Source organism: Lepisosteus oculatus, chromosome 11, assembly GCF_040954835.1.
Source record: "Lepisosteus oculatus isolate fLepOcu1 chromosome 11, fLepOcu1.hap2, whole genome shotgun sequence".
Lineage (NCBI taxonomy): Eukaryota > Metazoa > Chordata > Actinopteri > Semionotiformes > Lepisosteidae > Lepisosteus > Lepisosteus oculatus.
Genome location: NC_090706.1, coordinates 7852680 through 7873246, shown reverse-complemented (window position 1 = coordinate 7873246; position 20567 = coordinate 7852680). Strand labels below are relative to the sequence as shown.

Genomic DNA, 20567 nt, shown 5'->3' with positions numbered 1-20567 from the left:
ATTATAGCTTGTGGTTTATAAGGAAAACAGCAACTGGTGACTTTTTTGAAGAGGGAAGCTCGATGGGCAGTGCTAAAGTTTTTTTTTCAGATCACAGGCCTTACCCGTCTAAATGATATGTACAGGACTTGTCTTAAGGATATCAAAGGAGAACAATCCTTCCACAGGTTGCTGAATAAATGTGCCCAAGCTTCTGACAATGATAAAATATTATTATTCTGTTTAATTATGGTGTTTTACACACTATGCTTTTAACATTGCATGGTTTTCCGAAGATTCCAAATGGAGAGCATAGTAAAAGCAACGACTGTGAATCATGGGCGATAGCAGTGCAATTGGAAAATAGCTATTTGCTATTATTATACTAACAGTTTCTGCCTTCATTTATACAGTAGTGTGTAAGTGCATGCTTACTAGCTTTGAACTTATTTGATAGAGGTGGAAGTAAACCAGAATCAAAGAAGGACAATAGCTGTACATAATGAAGTCTGGATATTGATTCAGAATCAAGTCCCTGTCTGATTGGGTGACTCTGCATTTTCGGCATTTAAGCTTGCAAACAGCTAAATGCCAGCCCCTGTCCAAAGATGTTTTTCTCACCATTCCCAGTGCTCAGAAGCCCAGGGCCGATACACCCTGGGTCTCGGGTTTCTGCTCTACGACGGAAGCTTTCTCTATCGCTTCATTTAGCGCAAGTGTACACAATGAGGCAGCCAGTGCCCAAGCCAAATGCAGTGCTGTAAATGAGCGCAGAAAGATCTTTATCACACAAGACTGAAGTGTTCAGGAGTGCTTCGCACCAGTTCCCTGCACTCTGGGGTTCTGTAGAAAAGAACCTCGTTCAGGTACCCTCATGTACAGTATTCCTTCTCCTTAGGGAAGCTCAGTTCAGTGGTGCCGCCAGTCCTTCAACATCACATGTCAAAGTTCTCGGCTCTTCTCGGCAGAGCTCGGGGTTCGGTCATGATAACCACAGCGCTGGGATTCCTCTGCAGCAGCAGGCAGCCTGCCCTGCCCAGAAACCGCCGTGGGCTCGTCCGTGCAGCGCTGGTGGGCCTCAGCAGAAGGTCCACACCTCCAGCTCCATCACCCGGAAGTCGTCCGTCTTGGAGAGGGGACAGTTGTGGAAGGTGCTGCAGGGGCTGCTCCGGCCGAGGTAGAGGTTCTCGTCCACCCAAAGTCCGAAGTGACCGCTGTGGATCGAGAGAAAACCAGAGCCGGGGTCATTCTTCCACAGAGCCAACATTCCCACCCCCAGTTTTTCCAGCGTAGCACGGAGTGGCAAGCCCATGATCGTCGAGATCTGCTGCTAGTTTTCCTTTTTCGATGCGAGCGGCTGGGTTTTCACTTAACCAGAGCGATTCAGTTACTCGTTTCGGGTTAAAAGCTGTCATTGTACCCAGGTGTGTACATCTGGAGCTGCACGGCCAGATTTAGCTTGAATTAAAGACGGGCCAAACTAAATAGACAATGTTTGGAGGAAAAAAAATGTGAAGGCAATATGGATGTGGAAAAATATAAAATATTAACGTCGAATGTTTCTGAGATCTCCTGGAACTCAGACTCCCCTTGTGTATTTAAAATAACATTTAAATTAAATACATTTGTAGAGACAACATTTTATTAGTCTAGACCATTAACCTTTCATTGTAAGCATGTATATTCTGTTTGGCAGCATCTTCCAAATTAGAAATTTTATAAGATATCTTATAAGAAAGAACACTTACAGATCAACACACAATTCAAAGATACATATTTTCTTCCCCACTTAATTACACAACAGTTTTTGTGTTTTGCTGAAATGTGGATGCTGAAAGGTACAAATCTCAATTTTAAGATCAATAATATAAGACAGATTTATGAGAGGAATAGCAGAGCAGATTTAACTGGGTCTTTCCAACATTTTACAGATACTCAGTGTAGGTCTGCAGTGCATATAGGAGACTTAACATAAATGCTGTTTCCTGTTGTAAATGTTAAATTTGGGGGGGAAACCCCCCAAAAAGTTTTACTATTAAATTATAACATTTCCTTTTGTTTTTTTCTGCTCATTTATTGTTGATTCTGGAACTAACAACAGCCTCCCTTTTCAAATGAACACGTCTCCTGGCCCAGACATATCGACAAGAGCAGGTTTCACATTAAACAGACACCCAGAGAGAACGAGAGGGGGTTAGGAGACCTCACCTTCCTCCTCCGATGGCGAAAGAGTCCAGGTCTCCTTTGATGAAGAAGGAATTTTCCCCGGTCCAGCTGAAACACTGAGGACAAACAGGACCACATCATGAAGAAAAGGAAATCGGCTGGGTACCAGCAGCCAAAGGCGTCTCAGTTTTTTAACATCATGCCAGGCTTCTTATGGCCCTCCTCACCTTAAATTCAGGGTGAAAGGTGAAGAGGAATGTCTCTCCGGTACCATAAAACGCCTCACTAGGCCTCAGCGGGTCGGACACATAGGCCCCGAATATCTGAGAACAGTCATTACGTTAACACAGCCGTGCACAATTCCGCTGCCTCTCATTTATCGCGTTTCAAGAAGTAGAGGTTAATTCCAGGCTTAAAAGTAGAAAGGAAATGTACAACACATCACTTTGGCTATGAGGCCTTCTTCAGGTGTGCAAAATTCATTTCTCAATGTGTCGAGCATTGAATTTTAAAATAAACACACGGTCTTAACGATAATAGCCAGCTGTGGGCTCTTACTGTAACAATAATAACATTCAAATATTGTATACAGTATATAATCAGATAGCCATGTTTCCCCAACTACTGATCATATGCAGGTATATGAAGAACAGAGAAGCAGATGACTTGAGGGAGGAACATCAGGTTACTGAACCCCAGCAGTGGACCATGAGTGCACCTGGTTGTGGAAGTCTTTGATCACCAGCAGTGCTGGGGACTCAGTGTCTGCTAGCTTTCTGTACAGCGTCTTTAAGCTGGATCCATGTCCCGAGGTGCTGTATGTCAGCTGCCAGGAATGGCCCACGGTTCGAGGGGGCAGGTGGCTGGAGATCTGGAAGAAAAGGAACAAAAAAAAGGTTTCAAGACAGAGCCACTCCCCTGCGCCAGATTCACAAAGTCCGAACATCCTGAGGAGACCAATCTCCGGGCAAGAAAGACTGTGCCAGCGAGAACACATGACTTCATTGTTGGGTGCGACAGCCAGTTGCAACTGAAGTATTAAAAAAATTTGGCCTCACTTGAACATGCTCACAGCAAGGAGGGTGAGATAATGCAAAAATCCAAAATTTAAAATAAATCACATTTCATACATGTTACGCATATACATTATGTTTTTATTTGAAGCCCACTTTCGGACTTCTCTTCAAGGAATCAAACAGCTCTTTGTTCTCGGACATTGACATGAAAATCTGTGCTGCAACCTAGTGTCTGGGAAGCGCACAGAGCGTGTGAGATTACGTGGATGTGAGAAGGTATGGTTGAGTGATCCTTTCTGATGATGAAGCTCACCAGTTTGGTGGTTAGAGATTTTGAGATGCCAGGTAGGAAGTTAATACACTAGACAAAACATGAAGCTGGCCCAGCTGAGTCGCTTAACACAAAGCTTCTCCTAGAGCTTCTGGGTGCCGTGTATTTACAAGGCCAGAGGAACAGGTATCAGCTCACCTCTCGGATGTGCAGCAGTTCCAGGATGTTGGTCTGCTCCAAGATGTCGGTCAGTCCTTCAGGCTCCTTATCAAAGATCAGTGATTGCCCTCCTCCTTCATCCATACTGACCATCTGTCAAGAAAAATGGGCAATGTTTCAGCACCGTGCATTACAGAGCTCTCTTGTAACGGCTCAAAACGAATTTCTCACCCTCACCCTTACAATGGGGCAAGACAACCCAGGCTCTCTCACCATCTTCCATTCCAAGTCTTTTTCACAGCTTGTCTTCAGTTATTTTAGTGAACAGTGAGCAGGATTTCTTAAGAATCCTACAAGACCTGGAGGATCAACACCAATCACACAGACAGGAAGATTCAAGTTCGGCTGCGTTGGTTTGACAAAGGTTCCAAGTGAAGATGGGGCCCACCATACCCTTCATTTAAATGCATGTGTACGGTGCAGCTTTTTCCCAACTGCGATCCCCACTTAGCCCAGACGATTCCATGTGAAATGGAATACCATCCATTCAGAAAGGGTAAGACACTGTTGCTGTACCTCCCAGTCCTCTGCCACGCGGCCCTCAGATGAGGAGATCTCTTCCTTCTCATCCACCAGCACAAACTCTTCATCCTCTCCGTCTTCCTCTTCCTCCTGCTCTTCCCCTTCCAGGATGCACAGATCTTGTCTCCAGTGACTCAGGTAGGCATACAGCTCGTCAGAACTGCAGAGAGCCACACAGTGGACAAGATGCCAGAAAGCTAACAGCACCTCTGAACTGGCTTCTGCTTTCCTACCTCTTGTGGACAAACCATTTCTAGACAGTATCCTTATCCTCCCACCTACACACCGCACAGCTGCTTTCAGTTTCTATTAGAAAGATTTCGCTTTTAAGAAAACAACCTTTAATTTCTCTATTATGACTTCAATGACATCAATTACTTATTTTGCAGTGGTTTCCCAGGGGATTTGATAACCACGTCCCATAAATCTTATTTTCTAGAGAGGTGACTCTTGTGCAGGCAACACACATATGCAGACTGAAGAAGTGGGACGCGTGGAGAAGAAAGTTAAAAATAACCACCACATCCACATCTGTGGGAAGAGAAGGAAACAGACTGCCCACTCTGCAGGGTAGAACCATTCTGGGGATGTACCAACCCTTAGCAAAAACATTATGAGAGAATATTTTGAGAATGGTCAGTGAACTGTCCTATTGCTGTGCTGCGCTGTTATCAGAGATTGTAAACCGAACAGATGAGAAAATGAGTGCGCTCTATATTGTGAATAATATGAGTTTTTATACAGTGAGGAACATTGGGATACTATTTTTATGAGCGTTAATACTGCAAAAAAAGAGATAGAACACCCCTGCTTGACCATGAAAAGTATAACATAAAGCTTGGATTTCAAATGTAACACACGAGGCCTTACCCTCCGCTATGGCAACTGCCTACTGCATAGTAACAGATTTGAATGGGCTTTGTGTCCCTAGTTTGGATACGAAAGGAAATAGGAACCTCCGGGCCAGGTGTGCCATTACCTCTCCTGAGACAGAGTGAACCAGGCGTCCTTGAACACAGGTGCTTTGGCACTGCCAGGCTCAGAGGGGAACAACCCCTTCTTCCTGGGAGGAACACGGAGCCGCAGCCTCAGGAACATCAGCGCTGGGCGTCCTGGGGCCTGCCGGGCCGGGCCTGGGCCTGGGGAGATGAAGAAACCAGGACGTGTGGAATCAGGCTGCTGTCCTGTCTCTGTGCCCTTCGGCTTCGGAACACTAAACAGAATTACACACACGGATGGAAACCTGAAAATACTACACATGCAGGGATGAGATTCCACAGCTGTCCTTTCTGGGCGCTTTAAGATCTGCCTTTTCAATCTATACCTGGACTCTTAAGAGCTCGGCAGTGGGAGGAGCCGCGGCGAGCACCGGTGTGAGGTCAGCGAGAACCGGAAGAAAACAAAACAAAACGGAAAGCGGAGAGGCGCTGCGCCGTCGTGCAGAGCCTGGAAACAGACCCGCTTGGCAGCGGGGACCAGACTGGACTTGCCCTGTTGAGCTGTTGGTCCAGTCTGGGTGAGCAGGAAGGGAGCACAGGGCCAAAATAAAACATTCAAGTGGCGGGAAAAGGTCAGCCTGCCCCGGTAGAGAGGCGAAAAGATAAAGAAAATAAAAAGAAAACCGGCCTCACACACAGGCTCAATCCCCTCCGGGAACACCAGGGGGTCGCCCTGCTCGTCCTCCTCGGGGGGGCTCAGTGTGCCTTTAAAGAGCCCTCACAGCCGCAGCTCGTCCTGGATCAGCCAGCACGGCTGTGATTGATTACCAAGGCCAGGCGTCGCCCTCCCTCCAGGGCTCCGCTTCCGTGCCACAGAGACTACCCTTGATGGTGTCACAAACACCAAGTCAGCGTGACAGAGGTACTGAGTAATCAGCATTACTCTTCATGATGAGGTCCCTTGAAAAGCACTGGTTTCTTAAATAAAGCCCTATTCACCTGGTGCTGCTGTCCCTAAAGATGGCTGCTGCTCAGTCCCCTGTCTCTTCTCCGGTCCCGTTCCTGATCTGCCTTCTTCCTCCAGTCCTCCACAACAGAAGGTGGCAGCACTGCTCAGCACCCCCGCTCCTAGGCTTTCAGACTCTGCTTCTTGGTTCTGTCCAGACAGCCCATCGGCGTGGCCACCCCAGACTGAATCTGCCCTCCCCAGTTTCTCAGTCACTGCTGAATGATGCCCTTTCTCCTCGCTTGCTGGACCATCTCCACGGCCACTTCTGTCTTCATAAGACAGCTTGCGATCCAACACTGAGCTTAATCTTTCGTCTGGCGTGGCTGGAGATGGGAGAGATGGGGGGCTTTTATCCACATGACCGTCTGGTAGTGTGCTGTGCTTCACACCGGGAACTGTTGTGACTGCTCTGGCAGCTCTTGCGAGGTTCAGAGCTTTAGGCTTCTGGACTTTCTTCCTACTTTTCATCCTGTGAAGTGAGAAAAACAAATAAGGTGATAAGGTAACAATAAGGTTCCCGTATTTTCTCAGCTTTGGCTCTAATTTGTGCCATTTCTGAGAAAAAGGACAGTTTCACAATTCCACCCACAAGTAGGATGCTAAGATCTTTAGGCCATCCATCCGTTTTCTAACTGCTCGTCCAACTCAGGCAGGTTACACCCTGGACGGGTCCAGTCCATAGCAGAACACACACAGACAGGCTCACACCAGAGACAGTTGATCCAGAAACCAGCATGTCTTTGGACAGTGGAAGGAAACCAGAGCACCCAGAGGAAACCCACACTAAGACAGGGAGAACATACAAACTCAACACAGAGAGCACCCCAGGTAAACTCAACACAGAGAGCACCCCGGGTCTGGAACTGAGCCCAGGGACCCAACGTTGTGAGGCAGCAATACTAACCAGCCTGTAAGCCAGACATTTTCTTCTAAAAGCAGTCAAGCATGAAGTTCTTTAATGCATTCTCACTGACAGAAGATCCAATAAATAACACATAAACAATGGCATGCTTGTGAATCCACCCCCGAAGACTGTGATTGTGTTAGGATTTACACCCAAAAGCCAATAAATCTACACCCATTATCCAACATGTCTTGTGCCAAACTGTGAGGATGCTGCTGGTCTAGTGTTTGTAGGCTGTGCAGGCTGAAGAATGGCTGCTAACCCCAGACCGGCCAGCCCCCTCTCCCACTGACCGTGTCGAGGCTGTGCTGAAGTGCACCCTGGAGATGTCAGAGAAGAAGGAGGCTGAGGAGATGCTGTCCACAGAGCAGGAGAGCAGATACTCTTCACAGCCGTGCTCCAGCACCAGGGGGTGGGACTTGTAAGGGTCAAAGAAGATCTTGTGTGGGGTGACAAGCAGGACGCCCGACACCACACCCTGCAAGAAAGGAACAGGGGCAGTCACAGGCCGGACCTCTTCAGGTACCCATCCTGTGCTTTGAAAAGGTGAAGGCTCTCCGTTGCAGGGAACAAACACCAAGAACAAAGTGAATTAAGGGACGCTGGATCAGCAGCACACACCTTGCAGTCGGTGATGTAGCGGCAGCACAGCTTCAAGTAGGCCATGATGGCAGGCCCCTCCTCCTTGGCTGGGGAACACTCTGGGGGCAGGGCCAAGAGGCAGAGCTGTCCGTCAGGCATCGGCACCGCCTCCACATCCTGCAAAGACATGAGCACAGCTGAAAGGAAACGAGCTGAACTCAAACAGGGTGGTGGTCCTGAACTAACCACAGAGACTCGGCTAATGGAGGCAATAACAATCCTCCATTTTACCAGATAAGTCAAGTGAAGAACACATTCTCATTTACAATGATGTCCTGGCCTACAGGGTTTATTCCATTAGGCCTATCTCTCTTTCTCAAATGTTCCCCATGCCTAGAGTATCTAGTTAAAGTGCAGCATTAAGCACTTCCTCTCTACTGATCGATACTCGGCCAGCTGTTCTGCACCCAGCACACTCAAAGACGGTCTGCAAGTATGTTTAAAAACACCATAGAAGCATGCTTAGATAATGAATATGCCCACATTTATGAGAACCCCCACACCAATCAAAGAAAAACTAAAGACTAAACTAAAACTAAAGACCTTTGTCCTATAATTATCTGGAGCCAAATGGGCCAGGATGACTACATGTGACAATGAAAGATGTAAAAAGTGTACACTGTTCCTCCGCTTTAGTGTGGAAATAAAGGCATTAAAAAGCTGATCCTACGCTTAACAGGATTCGAGACCTGATGAGCAAAACCCTTCCTTACCAGGAGCTTGTCATAGTCCGAGTCAGGAGACGGCGAGAGGGGCATCCTGGGAGAATGATCACTGGGGTCCGATGGTATGTCTTGTGGGGGAGAGGAGGGCTTCTGTTCTGGGATACAGAGGCGCTGGAGAGAGAGGAAAACTCACAGCTACAAGCGTACGACCCCAACAGGCGCACACCTCCACTCCTGTGACTTCCTGTTTCACCGAGGCCATCTGTCGCCACGGTGCCAGCAACAGCGCAACTGCACACTGGAGCAGTCAAGGTGTAAACACCCCACTAAGACATTTCAGTGGCTAGTGTCACAGAACAAGGAAACCCCCACCTGGAACATGAAATAATCCTACAACTGGAGGCTGCAGGAACCGGACCTGGCCTCAGTACATTTTAAAGGGGAACTGCAATGCAATTTGTGTTAAAAGATATACACCCTGTGTGTGTCTTCAGTATTCTCTGGAAAATGGCCTTTTTTGTCACAAATTAGAACTCATTTCAAACCTTTGCTGAACTGCGTGTATAATCACATCTTTAATTTTATATATCCAGCTTGATGCAGCTTTACAAAATAAATGAATATGAGTGGAACCAAAGTTTGTGCCTGTGAAATCACAAAAGCAAAAAAAGAACGCTTATGAGGATCTTTTTTTCTGGTCCAAAGTACTATATCTCATCATCATGTGGGTAATTAAACTGGTGAATTATTAACACTCTCACTGTTTCTCAGATTTTAATTTAATCTTTTGCTAAAGAGAGTTCAACAGATTATAACTGAATTGAGAAGTGAAATTGGTGAAAATTAAAGACAGCAGAATCTGGGGAGAAACATTTGACCAGAACACAGTTTTTGCTCCACAAGGGTGGCTTTACAATGTCAGAGTGACATCACGGGTATCAAAACATACCCTCTTCAAAAGTCACTATGCTTGTTCTTTTCAGAATTAAACACGGCTGTAGACTTACCTGCCCTGGTATAAGCGTGTGTGACTTCAGTTTGTTGTGGCTCACTAGCTGGCTGGGCGTAGTGTGAAACTGAGAGGCCACGCTGAACAGTGTGTCTTCAGGACGCACCTGAAACACAACAGGTGTAAGTTAATAAGGCCCTGTACGTCACCCTAGCCAGCCAATCACAAACGTCAGTCACATCTCCAGTGGACCAAAGATCACACGTTGCTGAAGTGTGAACAGTACGTCATGTAATCTCTGCCGAGAGATTGTTTGACTGTAATTTGCAAATTAAATCCAGCTGAGCCCAAGGTCAATTCTTCACCCAGACGGTCTGCGTAGTTCATTTTTCGGAAAATAAATGGATGCTCTGGGTAACATTCTAAAACAACACATTGGTATCAACAGAAATTTGTCACTATCACACGCACCCAAGAGCTGAACTGGGAATCCCACCCCTAGAAGATCAGAGTGTGGATCAGTCTTCACTACCATCAGTGACGGGCATTTAAAGCTCATCTCACGCCGAATTTGGCCTAACAAAGCAGAGGAGCTAGACAATTCAATCGTATTGCGGGGCTGCAATTTCTCCATTCTTAATAGGCCTGCAGTCGTGTCGTTTTGCCCCGAGAGGCTCATCTGGAAACAGATCTTCACAGCAGCATTGATCTTACTCAGGGCACATTCACCAGAGAAACAGAAAGGCCAACTAAATTCTGCTCTTCAATACAGACACTCAGTGCCGTGGAGCAGAGATTGTGCTGGCAGCCTCCCTTTACAGAGTCTTCAACACCCAGTGAATCTCAAGGAATCAGTCTCTGTGAATACGGGTCACTGAAATTCTTTGCATTTTTCATGGCAAAACATTACCATTCAACACATTGAGTATGTTCCTTATGTTGCTGACGGTTTCATGGTTACAGTCACATGAGCTTGCTCACGCCTTTAACCTTTGTATCATACATCACCTTTGTAGAAACCTATGGAGAATGGGTCACGGCATAGTAGTTATTAATAGTGTTTATTTATCAATGTGAATGAGCAATCTCATTTTAATCTCTAAAAACACACAGTAAAAATGCATCTTCTCTGTTTCAACAAAATATTCTCTAAATTATTTGGGGGCTTCAGGTCACACAGTGAATATGGCGCCTATTTATGAGCATATTTAGATCAAAGGAGCAATCTGGGCAAGATGACACGAGATTGACTCGAGTTTCTAAGGTAACTGCTTTAAAATTATGAATTTTTAATATTGGTATGAATATCTCTGAAGACAATATGGTAACCAAATCCAGCACAACACTGAATGTTCATTTTTATAACCGTTAGAATATCAACCCACAATAACATACGGTGCATCTCATTTTCACAGCCATATTTAAAATATGTATCTGGGTATTAGGTTTCAGAAACTCCCCCAAATCACATTTCTACCAAAGTATTGCTTTAAAATACAGAAGAACATACTACAACTCAAACAGTGTTCATTTCTTCCCAGCGGTGAGAATACTCACTGTGTATTCAACTTTTTCTCCTGAGAGTTTTAAGTCTGTAGCTTTATTCTTCGCATCATCCTGAAAGGGCATTAGTTCTGAAAAGAGAAACCGTGTCTTTTTTACTTTTCCTGCCATTCTCTTTAAGAAGAGTGCATGATCTAGTATTTTCTTGAAACAGCCAGGTGAAACCTGTTCCAAACAAATACACTTGTAACTTAGTAACACTTAAAGCGGATTAAAAATGTTTTGAAGATATTAAGATATCACAACTTTGTTATTATTCACTTGTAAATAAAATACGCCATTCTGAGAGACTAATATAATATGATGGCAACTACAAAGTAATGTTTCACTTTAAAATGGATCATTCATATAAAAACTCTTTCCTTTGCTTTTTCACAAAGTGGGTTCTGAAATGTTTCCCCTTTCAAAATAAGGAAAATAAGGAACTATGAAGTTGTTGTTCAGAATTTTATTATTCATAAAAAGTGTTTAGGATGAGAAAATCACAAAACTTGGGTGTTACACCTGTGACACACCCAAGGCATTATACTTAAAGATCTGGCCCTGCTTCTCGAAATAATCCAAAGAATACAATGCATCTATTGGTCCATCAGTCATTGTGTTGGAATGACTGAATAAAATGACTGTCAATTAACAAGTGAAAGAAGAGGAAAAGAAATACACATGAAAAAAATATGGTATTAAGACTATTTCTTTGTGGCTATCAGAAGTCAATACAGCGCTATCATTCACTACTGATCTTCCACAAAGCAATTGGGCCAGTTGACAAGGAATCTGTTTTCTCAAAACAGAAAAAAAAAACACAGAAACAAAGTTGTATTGCTTAATGCCCCATGTATAAATGTCACAAAATGAAGAGGGTATTTCAAATTTACACTTAAGAGTTTTATTTTTCCTTTTAAGAGGTAACTGGTGTGGTTGGTTCTGCTCCCACAAAGTCAAACACTTCTAAAATGATTTACAGTGCTGGTTTACAGCTCTAACACTATAAATAACAGCCATAGCCAGCATTACCTGTATTAACTCGACAGATATGGCCTTATTAAGTCAAGATGTTTGCAAGACCCAGATTCCCAGAGCCACAGATACAATCTGTACACATCTCAGCAGTCTCAGTAAATCAAGACTACAGTTCCACTGTTCACAGTAACTCCATCATGTTATGTTAGCACTTGTGTTTCCCTATGAATAAAGGAACATATCCATGCTGAAAGATGGTACATTTTTTTCCAAGTGATATTTCAGTTTTCCCAGGCATTTTAATTTCCTTTATTCTTTTATGCAAAAAAAATGTCATCAAACCATTGCACTACAAAACCAATTTCAAGCACATGGTCATGAACTCCCCTAGCACTTCTCACTGAAACACCAGCTTTGACATCACCAGCTCTGCTCTTCTACACACCAGCTGCAGACGGGATTCATGTAGTGCTTTCCACGAGTCTCTGACTCAACAGGCTAAGTGACAAAAAGTTCACAAAGGCCTCTTCTTTTTTTTTTCTAAGCATTCAGCAGCTATTTATAGCTTGCTTACTGCTACAAGCCCTGTACTGCACAGGAAGACAGTGAGCCTGCATGAAAACTCGGGACACGCCCCCTTGTCATAGCCATTGGTCATGTGATCCCATGTGCTCTGTCGTGCACCCGCAGTAGCCCCGATTGGAGGAGCTTCCCTCTGTGACATCACTGCAAGCTCACATGCTTTGTAACATGCTGCTGCTGTGTCACAACAAGGCAAAGACACTCTGGCCGAGCCAGACTGTGGCAGGGTTCAGCAAGTTGTGCAGCACTGTCTGAGTCAGTAGTCGTCTCTTCAGATATCCTGGGCTCAATCCAGCAGTATCTGGGTTTAGGGCTCAGCCTAACTACAGAACTCCAGAAGAAGAGGAGTTTTTAGAGTTTTATTATGGCATCTTAAGCCCTCTCCCCTGGCCTACCTTACACTTGGGTCAGGGAAAAGCTCAGGCTCACCTGGCAGGTAGTACTTGCGGAGCTGGGGGTTGCGGATGACTGGGATGTGGGTGCCGCTGGTAATCTGGGGTGCTGGCTGGGTGATGGGATGACCCCTGCCTTCGGTCAGCTGGGCGGTCCGTGCCCCCCTGGTGTCCCCTAGCTGGTGCCCAGCCAGTAGGGGTCCTGGCAGTTTCTGCCCCAACCTGTGGGAAAATATAACTGAGTCTGCTGCTGGAAGTGGTGTTAGTGTGGCCAGTAGGGGGTGCTCACCCTGCAGTCTGTGTGGGTCCTTATGTGCCAGTATAGCGACAGGGGAACTGTATACTGTAAAAATACACCATCCTTCGGTTGAGACATATAACCGTGGTCCTGACTCTATGTGTTTCTTGAAAAGACTAGGGGTGTTAACCTGGCCCTTACCAATCATGGCCTCCTAATAATCCCCATCTATGAACTGGCCTCATCACTCTGTTCTCCTCCCCACTGAGAGCTGGTGTGTGGTGAGTGTACTGGTGCACTATGGCTGCCGTTGCATCATCCAGGTGGGGCTGCACACTGGTGGTGGTGGAGGGGAGTCCTCATTACCTGTACAGCGACTTGAGTGGAGTGTCCATATGATAATTAGTGTATTATTTCAAATTTTAAGGCACACAGACATGCATACAGGTGCTACAATTTAAACTAAAATAAGCTTTCACTTTTGTTTTACTAGGTATAAACATCTGCACTGACAGTCCACCTGATTCAAATTAAACCGAGACGTGGGGGTGGACTCTACCATATCTTCTGAGAGAAACTGCCCCTCCCCCAGTCTCCATTATGGGCAGCTGGAGGAGGAAGTTCAGTAATCAGAGAGGTTTGACAGGTTTCTGTTCTAATACTACTTCACTTTCATACCCCATTGCCTATTTTCTTAAACTCCAGGAACACAAAAGAGCACACAAAAAAGAACACGCTGAGAACCCAGCAATGAAACAGGAGAATGTCTCCTTTTCAGGACACAACGACAAACAAAACCAAAGGCAACTGTTTCCAGGAGCTCCACCTGGTATTGTCTCTGAACACACTCCAGATGAAATCCAGAAACTAATCAAAACAGTTACTTGCAATGAGGAACATTGTCATGGTAACAAAGCATATTCCTACTCTTCACACATTCTCACCTTTTATAACTGGTTTAGGACTGTATCTTCTTACTCTATTATAAAACACATTCCAGATCTCGATGAGAGGAAGTGGGGAAATAGATTCATGCAACACAAAGGTCCCACCTTTCATTAGCGGATTGTACAGCACAAATTAGCTTCCCCTGCACACTTCCTGGAAAACACCAAATCTTTTTAGAGGCTTTTCTTAAAATAAAACGTAAAATAAAAGACTGTTTTACACATGGGCTCCTGCCAGTCCTTCACCTCCTTTATGAGAAAGGGCTACCTGACTCTGGTGCCAAGGCTCTTGCGAAAGAAACAACAATCGAAATAAACCTTTTCATATAAAAATAACACATCGCACAGTAATACACGCTGAAACTAAACTGGGAGCCATGTTCCTATTTTCCGATATTTAAAAGAAACAGAAATGCACAGGATTCTAACCATGAAAATAATGTACCTATATCAACGTTTAGACTGGAAATACTTGTTAATTTGCTTGTGAAATTCTAAGCACAGGGAACTTCTTCAAACTACAGGCCTGCAAGCCTGACTTGGCAGAAATTCCCCCAGCAGACTCCTTGATCCCATTGACACAGCAACGCAGGCCTAAAGCAGCAGGAACAAAGCAGGCCTGTCTGGGAAGCAGCCTCCCGGGTAAAGCCGTTTACACCAGGGATGTGGTGCCCTCGCTGCCAGCCACTGGCAGCTCACGTGGCACCTTACTAAAATCTCCCCCTTCATCTCAGATGGCCAAAGACGTGCATCAGTCAATAAGAAAAGAAATGAACGTTTGTTTTTTTGGGCAGGAGATTAGGAAACGCTGGTTATGAAGTCTCAGAACAAACTTCCCATGCACAATATTTTTTGCAGTACAACAATAAAAATCCCCTACACTTATATAGCCCTTTTCTGGACACTCCACTCAAAGTGCTTTACAGGTAATGGGGACTCCCCTGCATAATGCGACAGCAGCCATGGTGCACCAGTACGCTCAGCACACACCAGCTATCAGTGCAGAGGGGAGCAGAGTAATGAGGCCAGTTCATACCCAGATGGGGTAAACCCCAGATGGGGTTTATTAGGAGGTAAAGGCCAGGGGGAAATTTGGCCAGGATGCTGGGGTTACACCCCTACTCTTTTTGAGCAACGCTCTGGCATTTTTAATGACCACGGAGAGTCAGGACCTCTATTTTACATCTCATCTGAAGGATGGCGCCTTTTTACAGTATACTGTCCCTATCACTATACTGGGACATTAGGACCCACACAGACCACAGGGTGAGCGCCCCCTACTGGCCCCACTAACACCTCTTCCAGCTGCAACCTTAGCCAGGCTCACACCTGCTGAACTTCAGCGGTTTCTCAGTTGTGAGTTGCAGGCTGATATAGCTCCTGGCCAGTATGCTGGCTGTCCTCGGCTGAGCCAGTGTAGTTAACAGCCCAGCCACTCTCAAGGTTTACTCTGGAGCCAAGCCAGTATGCCAAGACTACCTGACCAGCAAGCAACATCACTGTAGCCTGTGGTTCCCCTGCAGTAGACAACAGGAGCTGATGCTGCTTGCTCAGTGAAGAATAAGGAGAAATAAGCTTAAAATAGAAAGCAGACACCCTACCAGACAAAGTGTTAACTGTGGTGAGACAAGGTACATTGAAGTGATTTTTTAAGTCTAAGCAGTTAAGCTAAAGACGCCGTTACCTGGTTTTGACATTGCTGAAGTAGCTCCTGTGCTTTTCTCGGTATGGTTTGTGGTCCATGATCCACAGGTGGGCATCCCAGTCTTCCTCACGTTTTCCAGATACTCAAATCACAGCACCCCTCTCCATCCCCATCACTGAGGGTTACTCTCACATTCTATAGGCCTGAACAAATAGAGGACAGTGCACAGCGCATTGTCAGATGCACAAGCATATACTGGGGCATGGGTTTTAATATTACAATTATTACATCTTAAGTCTGCTGCAACCATGGCTGCTGGTGCTGCTGTACATGCCAGTTTGTGTCTCTGTGTTGGCCAACCAGGTAGATACATCTGTTCTGACCAAACTATCCTATTCTCCTCCCCACATGTCCGGATGGCGCCCGGGGTGGGCACCATCCGAGTTGGATGGCGCATCAATGCCGTGGATCCAAGAGGGATATCGTGGATATAGCTATCGTTTAGGAGGATTTTGCTGGTCTACAGAAATCTGCATGGAGTACTGACATACAGAATATTGGATGGATGAATACCTTTATTGTTTCCTTTTTTTAATTGTATATTGATACAATTAAATGTATATTTAATTGTTAGCATGCCCAAAGGGGTTGGGCATCCAGTTGACTTTGGACCCCTAGAGGTTTTTTTCTTCTCCTTACTAAGGAGTTTTTGGTTCCTCTCATCCGTTGTCTTCCGGTCTTTTCTGTTCTGTATTCACACCATGTATGGTCACTTGCTTTGTTAAGTGCCTTGGGGTAACCTTGTTGTGAAAGGCGCCATAGAAAAATAAACTGAATTGAACTGAATTATTCACTTTATTTAATCAGCTGGCCGCGATGGACTGGCGTCCCCTCCGGGGTGTGCCCTGCCTCACGCCCGGCTCCCCTGTGGCCCTGAACTGGATGAAGCGGTTTAGAGAACTCATGGATGGAGAGCGGAAATCAGTTGAGAATAATATAGCCATTATTGCACACAGGACAAAACCAAGAACGGACAAGCAGACCAATTGATTCAAAATAAAAAACAACAACATTACAGGTAGTGACAGAGTTAACATGCAGTTTTCAGGCAGAAAAAGGGGTTATTGTGGAAATAAAAAGTATTCTGCAATCAGACTTAGGGTTCAATGCTCTTGGAAAGACAAATATTTGCTGAAAGACTTTTTTGTCCTTTGTGACGTCTTTGAGCCCTTTTAAACTCAATCGGCAAATTCAGTAAAGGTGCCATCATGCTCTACTGTGAGTCCTATATTATTTTAAACTGTAGATTTTGTTTCATGAAGGTGAAAGATGATCAAAGATGAATGTCTCAATGATATTCTGGTTACACTGAAAAGGCATATTTCCAGTCATCTTATAAGCTCAGCCTGTACACTGTTTGTGGTTGTTCCAAAGCCTCCTTTTGGTTTTAACAAGCAAAAATAATATTTTAATAAATAAACACACACGCTCACACCAGGGCCAGTTTTCCCAGAAGACTGTGGGAGGAAATAGGAGCACCAGGAGGACACCCACACAAACACGGGGAGAACATACAAACCCCACTCCACATAGCACCCCAGGAACTGAACCTAGGGCCCCAACACCACACTGCGCCACCATAATATTTCTACTTTACTGTCAAAAGCTGACAAGGCAAAGTAAATATGCTCAAGAAACAATGATAAAAAAAAATCACTATTGAAATTATTCAGGCAAATCTAGTGGTACTGTTCCATGTCTTCTCTGCCATTAGCAAGCATTCCTGGCTTAGCTCCTCTGCCCTGGGGGAGGTTTGATCCTGGGAGCGGATGGGCTGAATCTCAGCAGAGAGAAAGAAGGTGATGCAATGTGGACTGCAGGAAGATCGAGGCAGCCTCAATCGATCCCTGCACTAGCGTTCCCTCCCTTCTCCCCTTTCCTCTCCCCCTCCACTTTGAAATGCAAATCAGCACTCCTCCAATCTGGCCTTACCAGCTGATCTGTCCTGATAGCACACGGTTCCTGAGATTTTGGTATTGCTTCTTCCACACAGTGTAAAAAAAGGCAGGCCCTGCCTGTGCCCTTGATAGCTAAGCACATCTGAGGCTGAGGTCTCACGTGGTTAACAATGCTGAGCAGGGGAGTCGCCAGGCTGTAAAGATCGGGGTGTCCTCAGAGGACCTAAAAATAGAGCCATGCCTGAAGGGACAAGAAGAACGTGACCCGAGACAAAAGCCAAAGTCTGGGATCACTGTACTGATTGCTGGATGAAAGGCTTCATCACCAACGGCCCTGTACGCAGCCGATTTGCACAGGCTCTGATCTGGACAATGTGACCTCCTTATTTCCATCACAGCTGGAAACACAGCAGCAGGCGGGGAAGATCAGGCAGCGGGGAGTCCTTTCTGTCGCTGATTTGACAGAAATTACACGCCAGCAGCACCTTGACCTCACTTCTCAGATCTACAACTCATCAAGATCTCAGAAGACCTACAAAATCGACCTTTTTTGTGGCCCCCTAGAGAGGAAAGCCTGGGTGTGAAGGTGTAAATGATACATTTCAGACCCCTTCTGAACCAGAAATGCCCTTAAAAACATGCAAAGAGAAGAAACTCTTCATAATTATTATTTTTCACTGTAAGCAGTCTGACTGATCCTGCAATAACAGACTGATACGTTTTACTTCTGCCCCATATAGCATTATGGAAATTGTAGATTCTAGAGGTTGGTCAAAACAGCAATGTGACCGCAGGAGTTAGTCAACATGAAATTAAGAAAGTCTTGCTCAACTTGTTAGAATTCCTTGAATATGCCACAGCAGTAATGGTTACAAGCAGAGCAAGTCATAAAGTATATTTAGATTTTCAGAAAGCTTTAGATGACATTCCTCATAAGAGATTAATTTGCAAATTGAAGGCTGTAGGCATTCGAGGAAATATATGTGCTTGAATTAAGAACCGGTTAATGAATAGAAAACAGAGAGTACAGATAATGGGTGAGTGTTCAAATTCATTTCATTTCACCAAAACCAGTTTGGTGTAGGAACACTGCAAGTCTGAACTATTATCAATTACCTATATTCTGGCATCATCAGAAAACGAATACGGTTTGCCCAAAATAAATTTTAAAAATAAAAGGATTACAGAGTAATCAATAGTGCAGTGTAGAAGCTGCAAAGAGAATTCAAAAGGATTCTTAAAGAATTCTGGACCGGATTAATGATTAATGATGAATGATTAATGACACTTAATTTAGACTAGGTTATAAGCAAAAAAAGACACCTATTTATGTTTATATACCTTTTATCTTCTTGATCATGCATGCAAGTAATAATAAGGCAGTCAGAATCTTAGAATATATACTTAGAATTTCAAATAAAACCTCATTTGTGTTCATTTTTCATCACCATAGTGCAAAAAGGAATGTCCTGTAGTAACAGGCTAAAATAATGTATCCTTTTGCTCTCTAGAACACAAAAGACTCAAAAAAAAGATTCAAAATCTTAAAAAGGCACTGACACGGTGAAATCTTAGCAGGGGAAACTACAGGAACACTGAGAGCAGGAGGCTTTACACAAAGGGTTGTGGGTGCCTGCAGCCTGTCGAAGGCGATACCTTCATCAAAGGGCTGGATGAGACGCTTGCGTCAGTTACCCAACGGCCTACAAATGAGCTGGGTGGGCCCAAAACCCCTTCGCACTTGCAAGACACTCAGAGGAGAGTCCTTTCACACTCTTCTGACATCTTGTTCTGAAAGTGTGCGTCACATTGACCCAAAGACAGGTGACACTGAGGAGGCATGAAAACTAGAGGCTATAGATCAAATTCTGTAGGTGAGTAAATAGCCTTTCATGCTTAATAATGATTATACTTCTCCTTTATGGGGTGAAAGTACAATTACAAAGAGTGATATCTCCATCTCTTATGTAAAACCAATCTAATATAGCCTCCAGTTGTTCTTTTAATGTAACAATGATACATAGCAATTCAAAGAAATGATGCAGTCAATACTTCAGAAAATGCAAAAGGGAGAGCAATGTCATTATTAAATTATAAGATGGCTAATTCCACTATTTCTATGCCATTTCTGCAATACAAACATTTTGGACTCGTAATGAAACTAAAACAATTCAGCAAGTCAGTGGCCTAAACCCAGCTAGCATGTTGCGCGTTAACACAGAGACTGGCACTGCATGATAATTAGATCTGAGCTGAACACGACTTTGGACGCTGTATGTTAACATGGAGGGATTTGCTCTGCTACCTGATAGTCAGATCCCAAACGACAATATTTACAAAAATGCCAGCGATGGACCGGGTGTGTTTTGTCAGACAGCCGGGATGCCTGTGGCCCAAATCAGATGAGAGCACTTCCGAAGTGTCTCGGTGTCGCATTTGCGTTTGCACGATAATGGTTCTGTTCCCGCGGCTTTGGAGTACACGCTAGGCACCTTCTTTCAAAATACAGAGTTAAATGACGTCCTACTCTTTATGGACCCTTTTCTATTTCGTCCTGAAGTTCAAGGAAATGTGACTGTCGATAACAGCTCGATAGAGAAGAAAGCAGTTGACCGTCTATACAGCATACACCCTGACCCGATGCATTTGGTGCATTTCGTTGCGTTGCGATGCGTTCCCCCCTAAAATACCAAACACCTCTCACATTATCGGACTTGAGCTTAGCAAAAGAGAACAAAAAAAAAAACCCCAAACAAACCTGGTTTTCCCAGCACTGCCTCCACTCGGTGGCGAGGACAGGACCCCCAGACCGCTCGGCGCACTTCTCGGTGCGGGTGTTCGTGTTTTCTGGCTCCCTCAGCAGAAATTGACAAGTTCAGCCGGCGGCTCCGCCTCTCTCTCCGCGGCGCGACCTCCCCAGACGACGCGCGGTGTCTGCCCGGCTCCAGACCCCAGAACGAAACGGCAGGTTCACCGGGTGGTAACTTTTTTTTAGATCCTCA

The 20567-nt window shown here is 44.9% G+C and overlaps 1 protein-coding gene across 1 annotated transcript; it reads right to left on the bottom strand.

Annotated features, from left to right (window-relative positions):
• Positions 1 to 203: 203 nt before the first annotated feature.
• Positions 204 to 20414, bottom strand: LOC102684206 (nuclear receptor coactivator 7). Its single transcript, XM_015348675.2, has 16 exons — positions 20324 to 20414; positions 15647 to 15810; positions 12815 to 12999; positions 10838 to 10914; positions 9339 to 9446; positions 8380 to 8502; positions 7646 to 7783; positions 7318 to 7502; positions 6111 to 6589; positions 5153 to 5312; positions 4168 to 4333; positions 3631 to 3744; positions 2864 to 3016; positions 2373 to 2468; positions 2188 to 2261; positions 204 to 1193 (listed from the first exon to the last, which is right to left on the bottom strand). The coding sequence occupies exons 2-16, from the start codon at positions 15703 to 15705 to the stop codon at positions 1058 to 1060; spliced, it is 2253 nt and encodes a 750-aa protein (XP_015204161.2). The 5' UTR covers positions 15706 to 15810; positions 20324 to 20414; the 3' UTR covers positions 204 to 1057.
• Positions 20415 to 20567: the final 153 nt, after the last annotated feature.